Source organism: Ptychodera flava, chromosome 7 (assembly GCF_041260155.1).
Source record: "Ptychodera flava strain L36383 chromosome 7, AS_Pfla_20210202, whole genome shotgun sequence".
In the NCBI taxonomy this organism is placed as follows: Eukaryota; Metazoa; Hemichordata; class Enteropneusta; family Ptychoderidae; genus Ptychodera; species Ptychodera flava.
In genome coordinates this window covers 37,864,000-37,885,151 of record NC_091934.1, presented here as the reverse complement: position 1 = coordinate 37,885,151, position 21,152 = coordinate 37,864,000, and the positions used below count along the sequence as shown (strand labels likewise).

Below are 21,152 nucleotides of genomic sequence, written 5' to 3'. Positions count from 1 at the left end.
TGCATGCCTTTTTCAAACTTCAATTTTTGACCAAGCCTGTTTAATAGACTGTGTTTCTACTGTGTTCATGGTGACAAACAACAAAAAGACGGAACAATTTGATCGATTCGCGGATCGGGAAACCATCTGTTCTGGAGCTAAAATTAATTCATGTTGATATGAACACCATGGGAAAAAATCCATGTCATATATCAAAAACACCAAAGCATAATAAAGGTACTGAACATACGTTGGAAAATCAAAAAAGGACTTTTGAAGTGCGGACATGTCTTAGAAACAATTAAAAAGTTTATTTTGTTTCCTTTATAAAGAATTGATGTATTTGCAATTCACTTGAATAACAACCTCCAACCTTGTGTCCCTCTATAAATAACTCTTCCAGCAGGGAAGAGGTCACAGGTTAGACACGATTTCTGCTATAGTTTCAATTCGATATCGAGATGACTATATGCAACGGTTGCATGACAATTAATAGTGGAATTTCAAATACGAAACTTTTTTAACAATTAGATGTTGGTTGAATATTCTATTTTCAGTCCTGCCATTTGAACACACTGCAAATTTCCAGGAAGAGCACATCAAAAGTCGTTGCAGAGATACATCCTGGTTGACTTTTTAATATTCTACAAAAGCAGTTGTTTGATTCATGCGCCGTAGTCAATCGGAAGCCAAATCTCCGGGGCTTGGTCAGTGACAGGAATACAGCTGCAATACTGTTGGCTTCTTCACTCAAATTCACATTCATGTATGTAAAGCTGTAGTTGAGGGCAATATACACTATGAAAGTTGAAAATGCCACAGGTTGTAGGAGTCAAGTGTACTTCCGATGCTGATACAAGCTTTATACAGATGAGTACATATTAAGGTAGAATGCGCCTCGGGGACAGAAATTCAGACTCAACTTTTTACAGTATTTTTCTAGTCTACCACATGTGGGGATCATTTTTAGTACATATAAACTAAGTTAGTTTCACAGCCTTAGTTTTGTGAAAGTCAAAAAATTTCCCCGTTTAGTTAAGACAGGGATGAGAGCCATTTTGAATTTCAAATATTGGTAATATTCTACAAAAGCAGTTGATTCATGCACAATTGTTGATCGGAAGCCAAATCTCCGGGGTCTGGTCAGTGGCAAGGGTACAGCTGCAATACCATTGGCTTCTTCATTCAAATTAATATGTGCAAAACTGTAGTTGAGGGCAATATACACTATGACAGTGAAAATGCCATAGGTTTTAGGAGTCAAATGTATTTCTGATGCTACAGGCTTGTACATGATACTCCTTCAGAAACTCTACACTTGTATAATACCAGCTCTACACAGATTAGTGTATATTAAGGTAGAATGCACCTCGGGGACAGATATTCACGCTCTCAACCTTTTACAATACTTTTCTGGTCTACCACATGTAGGGGATCGTTTTGAATCTCTTGGAGTCTGTAAAGTTTTCCCTGTCTTGTTTTGTGAAAGTCGACAATTTGATTTTCCCCGGTTCGGTTCACACATAGATGACAGCCATTTTGAATTTCAAATATTGGTAAATATTACCGGGTAAAATGTTCTTCTAGTCTTCCAGTTCCAATATTGCACGGTGACCGCTGATTTGGTAGGGACATGGATGAAAACTTTCTTAAGGAAAGTTTGAAAAAACATTTAAAGTCTTTCAGTTTCAAGGCAAGTACTACCATAATACTGTAACTGTCTACAGGTACTACACAGTAAATTACTGAGTTTTCAAGTTGTATGTACATGTAGTCACACTATTGGTGTGGTTTCGTTTTTCACCCTGTGATCTCAACAATATGGTTAACATCTACTGTTCACCAAGGCCATGGCTAGCCACCTATATTCGTAATACAGGATGGAACAATTAAAGAAACAAATAGGTTAATAAGGGCATAAGGAGCACACCATTGATGAGGGGGGGGGGGGGGCTGGAGGCATTGTTCTGAACGAAATTTCTTACCTATAGTGTGTAGCTTTGCAAACATTCTGCACATGTTCAGACATATTCAAATTAGAGTCAAGTGTGACTCTGAAGTTTTTGACACCAGAGGCAAGAGTTATTTTAAAATTCCCAATGTGTGTAGAGGAAGGGAGAGATGATTTTGCAGATTATCCGGGTGATGATATTTGTATTGCTTCTGTTTTACTTTCATTCAACTGTAGTTTATAAGATGTCATCCACTACTTGATGTCAGTGATACGGTGATGCAATACATAAGCTTGTCTTGAAGTTCTATGTTCTTGAAAGTCAGTGAAATGACGATAGGCTTTGAGGGCACACTGTCCTTGATACATCATTGTCATTTCCAGTACAGTTCCAGCAATGGCAGTGATGTTACCATAGTTACAACATCATTTACCAAATTTTCCTAACCATGATGAAAGAATGACATTGCACACAGAAGCATCTTAGTGAAATGTCAAGTGTAAACTTCCATACTTAAAGTCCTATCAATACTACATTTCCCAAGGCGTGAAATGCCGCCAGGAAAAAATTTTACATCGTTGTCTGAATGTGATAATGATCATAAAAATTTGAATGTTATCTGTCAGGAAACTTTGCCAGTCTCCCTCTAAGGCGCCACATTATTACGTGAATTTGCTTTAAAATCAGAGTTCTGCCTCGAGGGTAAAATCAATAGCATCATTATCCAATTCTACTAAGTATCTGATGCAATTACTAGCAACCCAAATTACATGTATAATGCATAATATGCTCTTGAATGATATAACTGCTCAGTCGAGGCAGAAATATGCTTACACTGCAAGATATCATCTAAATTATGAATACATTACTGGGAAATTTATATACCTGTCTGGTGAGAAAGACATGAGGAGTGTGTTGCAAGTGAATGACATGCACTTTGCCAGTAAAAGTTTTGTGAAGCCAGTTTTGAAAGGTTATAGTCAATGCTTATGAATATTTTGCAATATTTTTTTCTACTTCCATGGGTGAATATAGTGTAAACACCTTAAAATAGCTGCATGCTTTTTTTGGCGATTTTGGATTTTCATACCAATCAGCAAATTTTTCATTGTAGCTGAAAAGATATCTTGACAATAGTAAATATGGGGAAAAGTTTAAATTAAGTGAATCTTAAATTAGTGAATTTAAACACTAGCTAAAATGACTTGTTTTGCAGTAGTTGTATGGTTTGAGAATGATAGGATTATTTGACATTCCCCAATGTGAGTGCCATCACCCAAGTATTAAGGGGTACTAATTCACAGTTACTGATTTACCAAAACACAATATCGCTCATCCAAACACTGGGCTTCTTAAACATACACACAGTTGTGGATTTCCTACCTCTTTCCTCATGACAGATATATACACGTTGCAAAATGTAACTCACAAACTCCCACCTTCACTTATTTTAATGCATTTGTGAAGAATCTATGCAACATTGAATACTTTTTTGCCTCAAGAAAAGAGGAAGCTGATGCCCACACAGAAAAGTAAGGAGAAAATCAGAAATAATATTGGCCATTGCCACACATTGTACCTTGTAGATTGAAAAATATGTAAAAATACTATTTTAGCATTTAAGATTTCCAACTCATATCTTATCAGTGATGAATAAACGAGAGCAAAAAAATATCTATGTAAAAAAGACAAGTTATTGAGATTATAATTGGCCTAAGGTAGGGGAGTGTATTGGGAAACCAAGTATGGTGGTTCTTACATTTGTCTAATAGAGTTCTTGAGAACTGATGAATAGATGTTGAAAAAATCCAAAGTGAAGCAATTGGCCTGCAATCCACGTTTCCACAATGTCTTTTATAATTAGTTAAAAACACTCAACAATAAAGTTTATTTCCATTGAGAGAGACATACACACATATCTCCTTTACATTCTTTATTTGCGCATTATACTGAGCATCCCCAATAATAACAATTACAAAGAAAATCTAAAACTGTCATTCAAATAAACATATCTACAGAAATTGTTCAAAAAATCTCCAAACATGACATCTGATATAACTCTAGCACATTGCATAATGATTCCAGAACACTGCAATTCTACAATAAAGGTTATTGTAAAAGACACAGAAAGATATCATTGATGATTCATTGCTCGGTGACACTAGTGCAGTTTTAGTTCCTTCTCTTACTCTTCCATTTCATGCCAACTCTATCTGTGTAACCCCTCAGATGGGCTCCTGTAGATGAAACCAACTCTACTCGTGTAACCCCTCAGATGGGCTCCTGTAGATGAAACCAACTCTACTCGTGTAACCCCTTGGATGGGCTCCTGTAGATGAAATATGTGGTCATGTGCAAGACCAGTGTAGCATTGAAGGGGTGATGGCGTCACTTTTCCAATCTCCATAACATAGTTCCTCAACTGTAATAAGATGGTTATAATTCATATGAAATTGAATGATCAAAATACACATTATAGCTAAAATCAGCACTGTAATTAATTTTCAACATTATCCTAGAATTGAAATAAAAATTTTACAAGAGTAGCCGTACACCCTATGTAAATCATTTAAATTAGTTGATGCTCATTACAGAAAGGTCCTTCTGTGCTGCAAAATGCCTTTTAAAAGGATAAAAACAACAACAATTTTCTCATGTAAAATTAATAACAGAATTGTGAATAAACTTGGAAGGCACAGCTTGCAATCAAAATATTAATTTACACTAACATTTGTTTTGATCAATTTGAATTAAAGATTGTAAATATTTGTAAAAGTCCATTGAAGAGAATATTTGTAAAAGTCCATTGAAGAGATTGCATGCTCAGTTTACTATTACAGTAAGGAATACTCTGTCAAGTTTCAACCTTCCTCTACCCACAACTTGGTATAACCTAAGTACTATGCGACTCATACACTGTGAAATAGGGGTGAAAGGGTTAAGGTCAAGTTAAAGTGACAATGATCATTGCAGCTACTAATCTCTTTTGTATCTCTTCCAATCGACAACAGCAGTGGATGAAATAGCACCGATTACTTTATAATTCTATCAAGCTCAATATTTTGGTGTAACCTTATTGATATTGGACCAGTACACTGGACAACAGGGGTGAAAGGGTAGGGATCCACCAAAAAAGGAGACGATGATCATGGCAACTCAATGTTTACATACTTCTCCTACTTGATAACATCTGTGAATGAAAAATGATTCTATGAAAATACACCTTCCAGGGAGAAACAAAGTCAGGATGTATTATTGTACATCCCTACAGAATCTAACACTTTCACCCCTACATCCGTGTGTAACGGTCCAATTTTGCTAGGGTACACAAAAGGATTGGGTTAAACCATGACTGATGAAAAGGTTACATTACCATGTAGGCATATCATTTGAGCGCTGTATGATAATGATACATTTGATACCAATGTTTAAAGAAATGCCCATACTGAACTGCAGGTCAATAAGTTCACTTATCTGACCTTGTGTACATCTGATTGAATCATATCAAATTTATCGCCTGTCCTTATCTGACATGACTGCTGTGTGTGTGTCTTCAGGTCATTGTTTCTTTGCATGAATAAAAAGGCGATAAAGCTTACATTCATCTGTTGGTGAATATCAGAGTGATGGCTCGAGGTCTTTCAAACCCAATGAATTGCACAGGTCCTTGACACTAATATCTGATGTCAAAATATTGTCAATGCCTGATTGTAAGTCAGATACTGGCTCCTTGTATTCATAATACAAACTGCTGCAGTTCAGTTACATACCGGAAAAAGAAAAACACACTACTGTACCGGTATACGTCCAAACTTTTAGGAAGAAAAATATACAACATAGTGTTAAATAATCTTAAAATAATCTAATTGCTCACTAAAAAACTGAATTGATTATTCAACAAGTACTTTGCGAAGGCAAATAAATTCATATATTAAGACCTGTCCTAAATGTTTGTTTGTTTGTTACTTTTTGGCTTCCTCCACTTGTGATCCTGCCATAGCCAGGACTTTGTCACCAGCAGCTGCCGGATAAGAGAAGAGAAAATTGAATTTTTCACACGGTAATGGCAGTATGATCCAATACCAGCTATCTGAAATCAAATTCTGATGCAGGGAATATTGGAAGGCATGACATGTAATAGTTTTTGTCATGAAAAAAAAATTGAAATATGCAAGGAAGTTTCAGAGATGAGAAATATGCTTCAAAATTGTAAACTTACTGGAGATTTCTTGAGGGACATAAAAATGGGACTAAAATTACATAATCTTGCCATGCAAAGAAAATCAAGGAGGAAAACTTTAATCCATTACTGGAGAAAATTCAACATCTGCATGCTCTATCATGTAACATCTTTCACAATACAATTTTTGTTCATAAAAGCACTATATGATTCATGGTTCTGGACTTCAAATAAAGACAAAGTATCATATGACAAGTCACATGACACTGGGCTAATGTGACCTTTGACCCAGGATATTAATGTACTGTAAATCAATATTTCAGTTCTATTTTCTTCCTTTCTGTTTCAGTGAACACTGTCAGAACCCTTCATCCATCTACAGTCAATACGCTACGGTGAATTTCACTAGATTTTTCCACATTCAGTTATGATATGAAATTTTCATTCCTTTATAATATTTAATTGGCTGATTATCTTCATGATAATTTACATACACACAGTATTTTGAAAGGCATCAATTTGCACTGAAGAATTCATGTGGAAATAAAGAAAATCTAATAACACATCACTTTCAACTTCACCAGTGAACCCACAAATGTAGCCCAAGAAGTCAAATAATTACAGGGTCTTGTTTTGTGACACAAGGGAAAGTGACATGCTTGCTGAGGTCTGCATGGCAGAATATTAACATTCCATGGCTGTTTATTGTGCTTGTGAAAAAATAATGAGATATGTAAAGACTTTACCTGCATCACTTGACACTTTTTCAAAATCGTTCAGAGCTTTGTTGGAATTACTTTGTAGAAATGCTTCTTCTGATGGTGTGAGCTAAAAAAAAAAACGTGAAATCGAATACGATATGAATCATGAAATACAACAAGATCAAGCACATGTCCAATTACAGTATTTACTCATCTGGATTTAAATGTGACTGGTTATTAAACTCTGAACATGAGCAGATTTTGGCATGATTCTGATTTGATGTAGTTCAGAGTACTTAAATGTACTGTGATTGGTTGGTTCTGAGCATGCTCAGTGCACCATAGGAATACTCAGCAACCACCGTAAAGTTTGTAAAATGACTGCATGTTAAGGTAGAATGTGCCTCCGGGACAGATATTCACACTCAAATTTTTAAAGTTCTTTTGATCTTCAGTTTGTGTAGACTCATCTTGAGTCCCATGCATCAAATGCTGTTTTCTCAGTCATATTTTTTGAAAATTAAAACTTAACTCTTACCGATAGAGTAAGCATAGGGATGGCAGCCATTTTGAATTTCAAATATCAATAGGTTAAAGGTAATTGTTTCATTTCTCCAATATCAAAATTTGCATATTACCATAACCCTGGATTTTTTGGCTTGGTTTGAGAGGGACTGCATGAAAGCTTCCTTCCAGAAAGTTGGAGCAAAAGATTAAAACTTTTCAGTTTTGAGGAGCTTACAACCTAAAGAAGCATTCATTTCTTCTTGCATAAGTAAAAGCATACTTAATCAAAACAATCAGGTTATACTGAATGAACTATGGACATTAACTTAAAGAACGGTTGGAAAAATTTACATTCACATCTCGTGTTTAATTTCTCATAGGGAATCAGACGATCTGATGATATGTACATATGTTTGTTATTCCCAGTTTTCATATCAATCATCAGTCGTAGCCAGATGACAGACTGTATCAGAAAACAATATATTACAGAATTTACAGTTAAAAGAAAACATTTCCTTTTCTCCAATCTATATCTTTTGCAACCAGCATTGCATTTATGTGCAAGTTTGAACCTTTGCTACATGTTTGCAACTTCATTGAATTTCACCACAGATCAATTCTAAAGGTCATTAAGTATTCAAATATGTAATTAGCTGAAATAAAAATAATTAATTCTTTGAGTACTGTCGTTGTATCACAATATAGCATGTGTAATTACCTTTGGTCAAGTCTTTCAAGCTCTATATGCCAAACCGTGAAAGCTTATTAGCTATGCAAATTATGAATTAGCTGACATGAAAATGCAAATGACTTTCAATACTGTTATAACCTGGTATAACTTTTATCAAGTAAATCCCAGTATATATCCCTCATTAGGAAGGTTCATTAAATATGCAAATTGAGAATTGGCTGAAATAAAAATGTCAAATGACTTTCAGTAATCTTGTATCATAGTATCTTTAATGTACATAGCAAGTTTTGTCGACTTTGGTCAAGTCAATACAGATAAATATCCCTAATTAAGAAAGTTCATCACATATGTAAATTAGAAATTGGCTGAAGCAAAAATTCTTAAAGAATTTCAATAACATGTATTATAGTTTCTGAAATATATGTGGCAAGATTCATCAACTTTGGTTGAGTCAATTCGGGATATATCCCTAATTAGAAATGTTCATTACATATGCAAATAAGGAATTGGCTGAAATAAAACTAGTTTATAACTTTCAATAATGTTGTATCATATTATCTTCAATGTACACAATGCCATTGTTTGGGCCAATCAGGTGGCCCACTTTTAGGTCTTTGGCAAAAAAAAGGCTTCAAGCAACACAGATTTCGCATACTCAACTTTAACGCTTTGAGACGAAAAATTTCATCGGTGGCCAAATTTTCCCGCATGCGGAAAATGATCTTTGAACTCTTTGCTTGCAAATGGACCGCATGGTTTTGATTTCTACCGTTGTTTTCAGGAGTTAGAGGCGATCTATAAGGGCGCAGTACAGAGAAAGATATAGATTTACATTCCCACGGCTTCCAATCCTGGAAAAACCTCTCCGATAAGCAGTGAAGGCAACTAAAAATGACAACAGAGTTGAAATACGGGTTTCTTGCAATCTTTCTAGTGGTCTTATGCCTTATGCGGGATATCGGACCGCAGGCGGGCGAAGATTGCATTATAAGCGCGCCAACCCAAACTCACTGCATGGACATCACATTTACGAAATCGAAGTCAAAAGTCAACTATGTCATTGTTAGAATAAGAGAGCTTTTCCATCACACGGGAGCATATCACCACAAATTTTGCAAAGATAGCGTTGCACTGGCATCGAAAAAAGGTGCATGGGAACGCGGGCAGTTTCCCTCGCTATGGGTACGAAATGCATTGAGCAAGACACACTGCCGGCTTCGCAAAAAACGAGGATCCCATATACGGGGCGCTCAAATATAACTATTTGCTGTGATACATAGCAGAGGCGTATATGTTTGTGATGCTGAGAATAACATCAGTAAATAAATGACGGGTTTTAAAAGTTGACGTTTTTTGCAACGAAACAGACTTCAGAAGGTAGCTCGCTTGGGGAACTGGTCATCCCGACTGCTGTCCGCTTCGACCCCAGTAATTCACACTGGTTTTGGTTGACCCTGGTAACCAAGTCACTTCGACCCCGTTACACTTTTAACGTTATGTGACATTTTACTGAATATTTAACACAACTTTGCTAGAGAGAATTGATGGTGTTTATGATAGAACTGTTTTGCTTTGAAACAATAATTTTGCCGCTGAATGTTTGCACCATGTACCACGGCCTAGTGCCTACATGTCCGCGGAGACGATTCAACATGTTCCACAACAAAGCCAAGACAAAAATTGAAAATATCAATAAAATGGCTTCACAAAGGCTGAAATACGCAATACTCGATGAAGTATGAAGTTTGTGAAATGAAATCAAAATTGACAACACAAGTGTTTGTCTCGGGTAGTACTACTTGAACTATTCTACAGACTGTTTTTCCGTACAGTGCAGTATTTGTCAGTGACAAATCTTTGAAATACATTTTTTGCGATGAGCTGGAAATTTGATTAATATCGAGTTAATGTACATAAATATTCCGTTATTTACTGGGACACGTTTATTTTCTCAATCCGCAATCTGCGGACTACGTGCTGAAGTACATTGACTGCTCATGTCAACGATCGTTTCTCCCTCTGCAGAGTTTCTGTATCCCATTCAACAATGCTGTACCTCGATCACGCGATAGTGAAGCTATGTAGCTTTGCAGTATTGAAAACTTATCATAAAATGGCCACCACGTCTAACCATAACAAGAATTGTCGGGATTTGATCATACGGAAAAAAGACTGCAAAAGTAAGACTTATGAATCTTCATCGGAATTGAACATATCATGATTGTACATGAGTACCAACCGTGAATGCAGGTTGAGCTCAGCAATTACACAAGCATGGTACGCTACATGCACTGCCAATCGTATGCATACCAAAGCCTATCCCGGAATTTGTTTCACGAACAACCTCGCCTTTTTAATCTGACACAGTTAGAATTAAAAATATGCTTACAATGGAGAACTAACATACTTTTATGGACAATGGCGAGCATCTTTCTTGGCAAAGCAAAATCAAAACATGGCAGTAGTACATGAAGTAGGTCACGGCCTTGGACTTATGCACGAACCTGGTTGTCACACCTTTGACCCAAAATTATTATTTATCGGCACTTCCATATTTAGGGATTGGGGCGAGTGATAATGCCATGCCATGAGGCTAGGTGGAGAATGTATGTAGTCATTTCTGGCTATTGAGCAGTAAGAGAAACGATCAATCACCAAGGGTAAAGCTAATTTGCTAAACGATAATTTATCTTGAATAATGAGTTGAATGAGTCATAAAATATCATATTTTTAACGTTCAATATGAGGTTGAAACACGGAGGGACCGTGGTTGAAACCAGAGCTATCCAGCTGTAGCTAATCTGGACTAGCTCATATCACAGCGCCCTCAAACAGTTGATTGTTTTCACTTGTCATACGTGGCGTTAGCGAAGCTCTCTCATAGACAACCATGTAACAAACAAGTCATCGTTGATGACACAGTCCCCACTTGTTAATGGGTACTTTGATTACAGGTCCTCAGAGAGGATAGAGTCCTCTTCATTAGGTCTGTGATAAAAATACTTTTGAATAAATTCGCTTGATACATGTCTGAGCTGTAGTTCAGGACATGAAAAAATCGTAATAAAATGGCCATATGGCAGCCTTATTGGATCGTATCACAAAACAAATCAATGTGCATATGTATGACATAGGTCAATGTCCTTGTACCAACTTTGAATAAAATCTGTTGAAACATGCCTGAGTAATGGCTCCGTACATGAAAAATCGTGATAAAATGGCCGCCTAGCAGCCACATTGGATTGTATCACAAAACAAATTGACGTGCATATGTATGACATAGGTCAATGTCCTTGTACCAACTTTGAATAAAATCGGTTGAGATATGCCTGAGTTATGGCTCTGTACATGAAAAAATTGAAAAAAAATGGCCTTAAGGCAGCCATATTGGATTGCATCACAAAACAAATTGGTGTGCATATCTATGTCATTGGTCAATGTCCTTGTACCAACTTTGAATAAAATCGGTTGAAACATGCCTGAATAATGGCTCTATACACGTAAAAAAAAAATCGTAATAAAATGGCCACACGACAGCCATATTGGATCGTACCACAAAACAAATTACGTGCATCTGTATGACATATGAAGTAATCCTTGTGACAAGTTTGAATGAAATCGCTCCAGGCATCTCTGAGATGTCTGCGTAAACGGACGCACGGACGCACGGACATGACCTATAAGTCCCACCGGATGGTGTCTGTGGGGACTAAACCCATCTGCAGAAAGTTTCATCAAATTTGGTACAGTTGTACCAGAAACAGCGCTCTAATCTTGAATTATGCAAATTAGACCTAATTATGCATGCCACACCAATATAAATAGACCTGCATGTGTATGCCATAGTGTAGTATCCTTGTACCAAGTTTAAAAAGAATTGGCACAGGAATATCTCAGATATCTGCATTCATGAGCCCCTATGCATAGACACAGCATTAGTATTAATTTCATCCTGGAACCCCTGTGGATCATACAATGTACCTGGGGACCCTGTGGATGGATATCAAATACAGGAAAGAAAACGGCCGTCACACAGCCATTTATGATCGAATCATTACAAAAATCGGCGTGCATATATATGTGATAAGGATTAATATATATACAAACTTTCAATGCAATCGCGCCCGGCATCTCTGAGAAATTTATGTGAACGAACGTACAGTCGTAAAATATAGGAAACAAAATGGCCGCCACGCAGCCATTTTAGACCAGATCAAAATAAAAATCAATGTGCATATGTACGGTATAACATATAGAGTAATCTATGTACCAAGTTTGAATGGAATCGCTCTTAGAATCACTGAGAAATTTGCGTGAACATATGCACCGACATCAAATACAGGAAACAAAATGGCTGCCAGACAGCCATTTTGAATCGGATCGTAATTCAAATCGACGTGCATATGTATGGCATAGATGATAATCCTTGTACCAAGTTTGAATCAAATCGCTCTAGGCGTCTCTGAGATATCTGCGTGAACGGACGCACGCACGGACGGACGCACGCACGGACGCACGCACACACGCACGCACGGACATGACCAAACCTATAAGTCCCCCCAGACGGTGCCTTGGGGACTAAAAATTAAAACTTTCATAACTTCATAAATATCCAAGCCAAACCAACCAAAACCTTTCCAGTTCTTGCCATTAAGATCCTGAAGCTGTGTACCAAATTTGGTTGACATCACTTCAGCAGTTCTTGAGATATAGGGTATACAGACAGACAGACAGACAGACAGACACACACACATCGCTAAACCATATGCTCACGTGTGTGAACACGTGAGCAAATAAAAACCAGTTAAAAGTGAACCACGGCAGAGAGGTAAAGTTTTAAAATCACTGAAATCACTGAAATCACAACCAAGTTTTTATAAATATATCTACTGCACTGAAAATTTGTAATAATTCATTTTAAGGAAATTTCAAATATTAAATTCATGTCTACTTTTCTCTCAAGGACATTACTATTACACCCAGGAGAAAAATTATGAAGGTTACTACTGCAGATCTGATTTTACGGCATGTATTTTTACTGCTTTCTTGACTGTCGATGACTTCTGCAACATTTTCAAGCCAAATCTGTGTTAACGTGTCATTTTCATTACATATAGTGAAATCTTTACGGCTTGTGCTGTTTACATTTTATGCAGTTGAATTTAACAGCTCCTATCATTTTCATTTCATATAGTGGAATTTTTACAGCTTCAACAGTAGTAGGTTTTTATCTCTTTGTATCTTTTGGGTATCTCACATCTTTTCATGAAAATCTTTGAATGCTGAGGATGTTGTAAAAACGTAGGCCACTGTGGTAAAACTTTCAATCTTCCACGGCAGGTTTTTACGTAGGCATTATATGAATCGAGAAACAAAGGTTAATGCAAAAAAGTACTCATACACGTATGTCTGAATGCACAGCTGGCTGTTCAAAATTACCTACAGGTAAATGGGCAGATTTCCTTAAAATGAGAAAAAAGTTATTTGCAGATGGGTTGCAAAGTGTGTGCTATCAGAAACATGTTAGGTTGATGTGGAAATATTTCTATAGGTGATTTTACTGAGATTCAAAATATGAATTTATGAGAACATTTTACAGAACCTTTATTTTGTTAAAGGTATACAGTCACCTATAATCTAAATATGCCCATATATGGTCAAAGGGGCATTCCTTGGTATTCAAAATGCCCATGTGAGGGCGCTGTTTTTAAAAAGCAGCCACCTGCTTATTAAAAATCTGTAATTGGTTAGATTTTCTCTTTCCATGGTAAAACTGTGGCAAAATTGGAACAGGTGACAGTATACCTTTAAGGAAGTATGCGCCTCAAAATTAAAGGTCTTAAACTTTCGCTCAAATTTTCTGTAAGAAAGCTTGAAACTATTCCCTTTTGAAGTAAAGATTAATAATTTGGAGTCATTGTTCAAAATTTGGAAGTAGAGAAACATACTACCCCCAATGTTTACTGATATCCTCTGACATTTGAAGTTCAAAATGGTTGCCATCCTTTTACTATAAAATTTTCTATTTTCACAAAAATAGGCTGGTGAAAACTGTATTTCTGCCATGAGCTTGAAAATGAGCCCAAACAAGTGGTAGGCTATTAAAAAACAGTGTTGTAAAAGTTTGTGTGTTTGAATATCTGTCCCTAAAGCACATTCTAACTTAATCTCAGAAACTCTTTATACATGGTTTCCAGAAATGACAAAGGCTGGGACAAATTTACCACGGAAATTCATTCTAATTTTTTCTGAACTTTCATTTTTCCGATGTCACTGTTAAATATTCAGAACATTTTCAAGCAATTTGTTTTGTTTGAAAAAATGAAGATTAAAGAGACGAGAACATATCAGATGCATTACGTATGTTTGGCTAATGATGACTTGAGGAATTGAAAAATCGTCAGAAAACATCCTTTGGGCAAAAAATAATCCATTAAATAGATTCAGTTCCCTTTCTCTCTGGTGATATCTGTAAAACATGCTCCATATCAAAACATTTTTTAAAATTATTATCAGTCACAGGTATCTACATAAGACCTATTACTAATTATGGGGAGCTACACTTTTCTATATTCATCAAAAGCTATTTTTGCAAAAAGATGATACTAGATTTTATCTTCTATCGACTTTCCATTCTTTCAAAGACATGTTGACAAGATATAATTATCAAAAGCAGAGGCACCACACATTTCCCAAAAAGGATTGTCACTATGCCATCATCACGATTTGCTAATCCCTTAAGATATCCAGATTTATTTTTGGTATAAAATCAACAATTTTCACTGAAATCTGACCTTGGTGTATTATACATCTTTTCATGAAAATCTGACCTATGAATAGAATGGGAGTTCAATTAAACTTTAGATGAAGTTTAAATTTCAAATGTCTCCAGGTTTATAGGCATATATTTTCTGCATATTCTTGCTTATACAGAATCACATATTAACATATGTGAGCATTTGTGAGCCTTTGTGTCTGTGTCTGTTTTGTTGTTCAAATCGCAGATGGACATCACCATCGCGGAGGCTATTTCTAATTTTGCACACACAACTATTGATAATAAATAAGAACTTCTATACTTCAGTAAACAATTTTTCTTTACCACTATGATTGCTTTCAGCATAATTAGCTGATCGGCTTCACTACATGTGTAATTTGTCATGTTTTTTCAACCATACCCTTGGGGAATAGTTGGCGTATTCTCATGACCAATGTACGCACACAGCGACACTGAATTATGTTTTCCATGTCCTTATGTGTTGTTGTTTGCATTGTTTTTTCATTGTGTTTGAATTTTAAGGACACTTTTATTATTTTATAAGTATCAAGTTTTTTTCTTAATTTATTGCTTTTGTATCATACAGAAAAAATGACAAGAAACTCAATATCAACACAATGCCAATAAATTTTAATAAGACCTCATATTCTTTAAATATTAACTCTTTACTCCACATAATAACCATAAAAGGATTAAAATGTTACTTTGAGAAGAGTCAAGAAAAAATGTGAAGAGAATTTTTGGACATTATTCAAAATTTTTATATATTTGGCAATACAATTCATTTCAAAACCTTGTTTCTCTTCTGAAACCAAGCATGGATATACTCTTGCTAGGTTTCACGAAAACCTTCATATTGAAGGTCAAAGGTAAATTTAAATCTCCATGGGAACTAGTCCCTTGCTCATCTTTATATCTCCATGGGAACAAGTCTTGCTCATCATCAAATTGCATTAGTTTAGATGATGTTTTGATGTGGGAGTGGAGGGATGTGCTGTTTTTGGTTGTTTTTTTTGTTTTTAAAAATAAACATTTCACCAACAGCGGATGTTGGTCTAATTAGGAAAATGACCTTGATGCAAAATTACAATGCAGAAAAATGAAAGATGAAAATACAAATGTATGAGAAAACAGGAAACAAGGGAAAACCGTACTGAATCTTTCTTTTCAGGCTTTAAGATAGAATGCATCTCGTTATCTTCAAATAGATAAAATATTAAAATTCTTTGCTGGTTTACAGCTTGTGTAGATTTAAAGTTCCAGAGTGCTTTTGTCGTCTGTCCACATTAAAGTTACAGTACGCGACCTATTTGTCAAAAAATACGCATGTATTGGGTAGGGAGACATCGAATGACCAATGAGGATTCCTCAAACAAAATTACACTTCACTTGTGCCATGATACAGAGTGTAAGAATAAGTTGATCCCACATTGGTGTTTTCATACACATGGAATGCCTGGGACGTGAGAAATACCATTGCATGGTGACATGCTTCGAATCTGTGGTAATGCTTGACCAATATCTAGAAATTGCTAAACATTATATCATGTAAATGAATGTACACCCATAATACTTGTGTTGAAGTTAATAACTTTGTACCCTGAAGAAAACATCAGTAAAATTTGTTGTCTACACACTGGAGTATATCAATAATACTAGATTGCTGGCTTTAAGGGTGAGTGCTGTAATTTTTCCCACCAACATTGTAGTGCAACATTTCGCCAATTTTTTTGAAATTTTCTGTAATTTTTTTGGATAATTTTGGTTCAGAGGGACATCACATTTCACTGGCGAAAGTTTTTCATCAAAATTTTGGTAAAAATTGGAAAAAAATTGACTGGGATGTATTTTATAATGGCGACAGAATTGATTTTGGCTCAAAGGGTTAATACTTAAACCTTTACTTCCCAGACAGATTTGAAAACATGCATACTTATGGACCTTGTAGACTCAGCTTTCAGACTGTTGCACAATAAGGCACCAGTTTCAAAATAAAGAATACATCACCGCAAATCAGGAAATTGAGGCTTCCATATGATAACAAGTTAGCCAATTTTTCGACCATTGGTGAGATACCGTTCTTAATCAAATTGCACCGATGCAATCAAGCTCTGAGTCATTGTGTTCAGCCAATGCTTGGTTAGACACTGCCTATGTCAGGTGAAACAGCATCAATACTGTTTTGATAAGATCTCCTTATGGGATAGAGACAATATTGGCTATCAAAGAAATGAGATTCGGACACGATAAAGATCTACAATTATCTTGGGAGGGATTAAATGTAGTAATTTAACCTTTAAACATTAAAGTTTTGAAGAACCTTACAACATTCCATGATAAATTTGGATCTCTACATTGAGTGACTACGGTGAAATGGCTACAGCAGGATAGCTCTGATTGGATAATTGCAACTATCACTGTTTTTCTTTCTGGCACATTGACAATACGTGTATCCTCATGTTCAATGTCAAGGATGAGACGGTGAGTATTATAATAATTACATCATATGCCATAATTATATATCTACTTGCATACAATATTATGGAGATACTAGCTGCTTGCAATATTTGTGGCACATTACCATGTATGAAATCATTTACAGTTTGGGGCTTTTAGTTTTGTAAATATCGAAAATTTTAATTTTTCCCTACAGATATAACACAGTGATGGTGGCCATTTTGAATGTCAGGAAATATTAGGTAATTTCTTTCTCTAATATCAAATTTTGCAGAGTGACCCCAAATTTGCATTCTTGATTTTGAAAATGGCCCAAAGTTCACTAACTGAAAATTTGAGTAAAGGTTTAAGTTTTGAAATTTCTAGGCGCAAACTACTTAAAATCTATGAGAGAAAGAATATGTGGAACTCTTGCAGTACATACTGGAAATGATGTCAACTCAACTTGTGTACCGGAACAACTCCAAGACATTCATGCCATGTTTAAAGCGTGACATAATGGTATTGACGAATTGATGTAAGGTTAATATTAATGAGTATTGTTTGAAACCCTTTCTCTATGAGTCAGATGTACATCCTGTTGTGTTCTAGAAGATGGTTGAAATACACCAGGAATGGAGTGATAGCTTCATATTTGTATCATGAAATGAATGTACAGCCTCCAGCTGTGGTTATAAACATGTCATGTACTGAAGTGTCACCGATTTGCTATGGTTTCAAAACAACAGCAACCTATGGAATACCACCAACAAACTGGTAAAAAAACTTCACCTATGCAAATCCTATGATAATTATTCATTATCTTCATTGAATATTCATGTATTATCCAACATGAACTGAATAAACAGGTCACATATGGTATTTGTGAATGAAGCTACAGCATATAATCACCCTCACCAACAAATCACTTTTGGCTAATTTAATTTACACTAAAGTAAAAAAATGTATGCAAATTTGATTACTGTGCCCAAAATATTTCCAAACAAATATTTATCCATTTGAAGAAAGTACATATAAAAGCTCATGCACTTTTCTTTTGATTGTCAGGACGAAAGAGTAAACAAATTTCTTGATTTCATAAATAAATATATGCCAAGGAAAGACTGTCAAACAATATAAAGCAAAGTAGTTATTTTAGCAATATGAGGTTGAATTTCATGCAAATGCTGGCTTTTTGGTAAATGAGTGGTTTTTGATTACAGTGCCGAAAAATATTTCCAAACAAATATTTATCCATTTGAAGAAAGTGCATATAAAAGCTCATGCACTTTTCTTTTGATTGTCAGGACGAAAAAGTAAACAAATTTCTTGATTTCATAAATAAATATATGCCAAGGAAAGACTGTCAAAAGATATAAAGCAAAGTGGTTATTTCAGCAATATGAGGTTGAATTTCATGCAAATGCTGGCTTCTCGGTGAATGAATGGTTTAAAAAAAAACTTTTAAAAATATTCAGGGAGCTTTAAAATTAAATGATGTTTGCAAGAACATTACCTGAAGATAGCAAAGTACTTCATGAATTATACAAATAATATGATTTACCATTTCATGTCCAAGAATATCTGTCCATTGTTATCTACTAATAGACTTGACCAATAAACAGCAATGGCTCATATCAAAGCAAATTTGAATATATTTGAATAATTTGAAAGGTATTTTTGAATATTGTGCAACCATGTGTTTCATTGAGGTACAGAAACATTTTGTCATGAGTCTTATCTTTAAGGGAGCTGACTGCCTGTAATCATTGCCATAGCTGAATTTTTGGAGCCCACGACTAAAATGAAAATTGAATGAGGCCCTTGAGAAATTTTTCTCTCATTCAACATACAGGAGATTAATGATGGCACTTCTGTTAACAATTCATAACAAGTGAAAACTCAAATCATCTGCAAACATGAATGCTTCCCTCATACCAAATTCATGAAAATTTCCCAAAAAGTAATATTTCAAAATCAGTTTTAATTAAATTAAAATTCACATCACTTAATATGTAAAGGCTTGAATATTATTGATCTACTTTTGGTATGTCTTTTATAATAAATTATGAATACATTATCTGAAGAAAACGGTAGAAGCTGACTTGACAGCAGAAATATATCCGCAATGTATATACACTTATTACTCTTAATTATTTGGCAAGTTTCTTTATGTTAATATTTACCGTATTTTTTTAATAATGATAGAATAGTATCAGCTTTGGCCAACCCCTATGAAGGATTTTAAAAACTTAGAGCCTTGAGATGACTGTGTCAGACTTACATTCTTCTGGAATTGACCTGAAAAATTCGTAGGATATTTTCCAGATTAAATTATGATATTTCTCCAATGTCGGATGCATTATAGATGGGTGTAAATTTATTCAAAATTCCTACTTCAGGCATTTACAAAAGTCATCCAAATGTATATACCTCTTTACACCAACACAAATATCCAAATACATGCATATGTACATCATATAAACCCTGGTATACTGTTTTCTGCATATTAAAACAGTCAACATATAATGAAACCATTGTATACGACAGCTAAATTTCCTATTCGCTGTAGCTTTCCGGTAATTTTAGCTACCTACCATGGGGATGAGTAAACACCAGCCGGAAATATTTAGTTGGTATATTTATATACAATAGAATATGAATAATTATGAAACAGATATTTAATGTTTGCAGCCATTGCACAGCTTATGCACCAAACATGATATCGCTAATTTTCAGTTAATGATCCGAGGACCATATGCTATCGTCTGACAGAACCTGACATGGAATTCTATTTTATTCTGAGGAATCATATATCACCTAATTATATTCAGCCTGACTGTGGACTGTAAGGGGCATTCTAGCGGTAACAAACTTGATGAATGCCAATTCCAAGAGCTTCCTGATCCAAAGAAAATTATCAGCCATTCAAAAATTAAGTCAATACGAGAGTGAGTCTCTGATCAACCACATATACTTCACTTGTGGTTGCTTCACATGTTAAATTGGCAACCCAACGCAAGTCACGTTTTTTTTATACAATTTCAATACTCACCAATTAAGGTGCGACATCATCCCTGCAAACTTTGAACATGAAGTCAGCACATTTTTTTCTTTTTCTCTGTGTCACTTTTTACAAAACTTCCTTTTTTTGTGCATTTATGACTTGATAAATTTCGTCAACTGTTTTTAAAACAAATAAAAAAAAGATGTCTTTCTGATATGTGGTGATAACATCACTGCATTTTTCAACAAAAGATAACCTAAATTACTTCAAACTAACTGAGCTGATTATGAATATTAACGTCATGAAGGCAGTAGTGATGTTTCTCTGAATTCATCTGACATTTATTTTAAAAAAAGGGTCATATCCCTTGAAATTGAAAAAAGTTAAGCATTAAATGTGACATTAAAATATTGTAAAGATAGTGAATTAAAATGAATCCACATACTTTATGACCCTTTCCTGTTTTTGCATGATTGGTTTTCTGAAGTTATCAACCTATGCATCACAAACATCATGGTTTTGACATTTGGCCAACAGTTGGCTCACGGAAACCACTGTATTTCCACACAGCGTATCTTTCACATCATTTTTCTTCAACAAACTTCTGCCGACAACATATGCCATTATGACGAAATTTAAAATACTTTTGATTGTTCGTGGTCATCTTAAAACATGAATCCCCAGAAAAATCAGACTATCTCTCAAAGTAAAGACTCTTAATACAATAATTGACTTGGAATTACACTGAAAATTGTCAATTAAGGGTACTTTGGGAAAATCAGTCTGCCCTTGATCTTTTCAGATTTCAGAAATCTTTGAGTCAATTTAGGAATTTCAGGCAATTTGTTTTGAGCCAGTACTGTTCCTATACACGTAAAACTTTTCTGAGTCAACGAGATAATATCTTGAGTCTGTGGTGCG

The 21,152-nt window shown here is 35.2% G+C and overlaps 1 protein-coding gene across 2 annotated transcripts in view; it reads right to left on the bottom strand.

Annotated features, from left to right (window-relative positions):
* Window positions 1-3,849: 3,849 nt before the first annotated feature.
* LOC139137463 (protein LZIC-like) overlaps window positions 3,850-21,152 on the bottom strand; it is a 45,016-nt gene continuing 27,713 nt past the window's right edge. For both annotated transcript variants that reach the window (XM_070705580.1, XM_070705581.1), the window contains exons 6-7: window positions 6,858-6,939; window positions 3,850-5,952 (exon numbers count right to left, since the gene is read on the bottom strand). In XM_070705580.1, coding sequence (XP_070561681.1) covers window positions 5,894-5,952; window positions 6,858-6,939 — 141 coding nt within the window. In that variant the 3' untranslated portion in view covers window positions 3,850-5,893. The remainder of the gene's footprint in view (window positions 5,953-6,857; window positions 6,940-21,152) is intronic.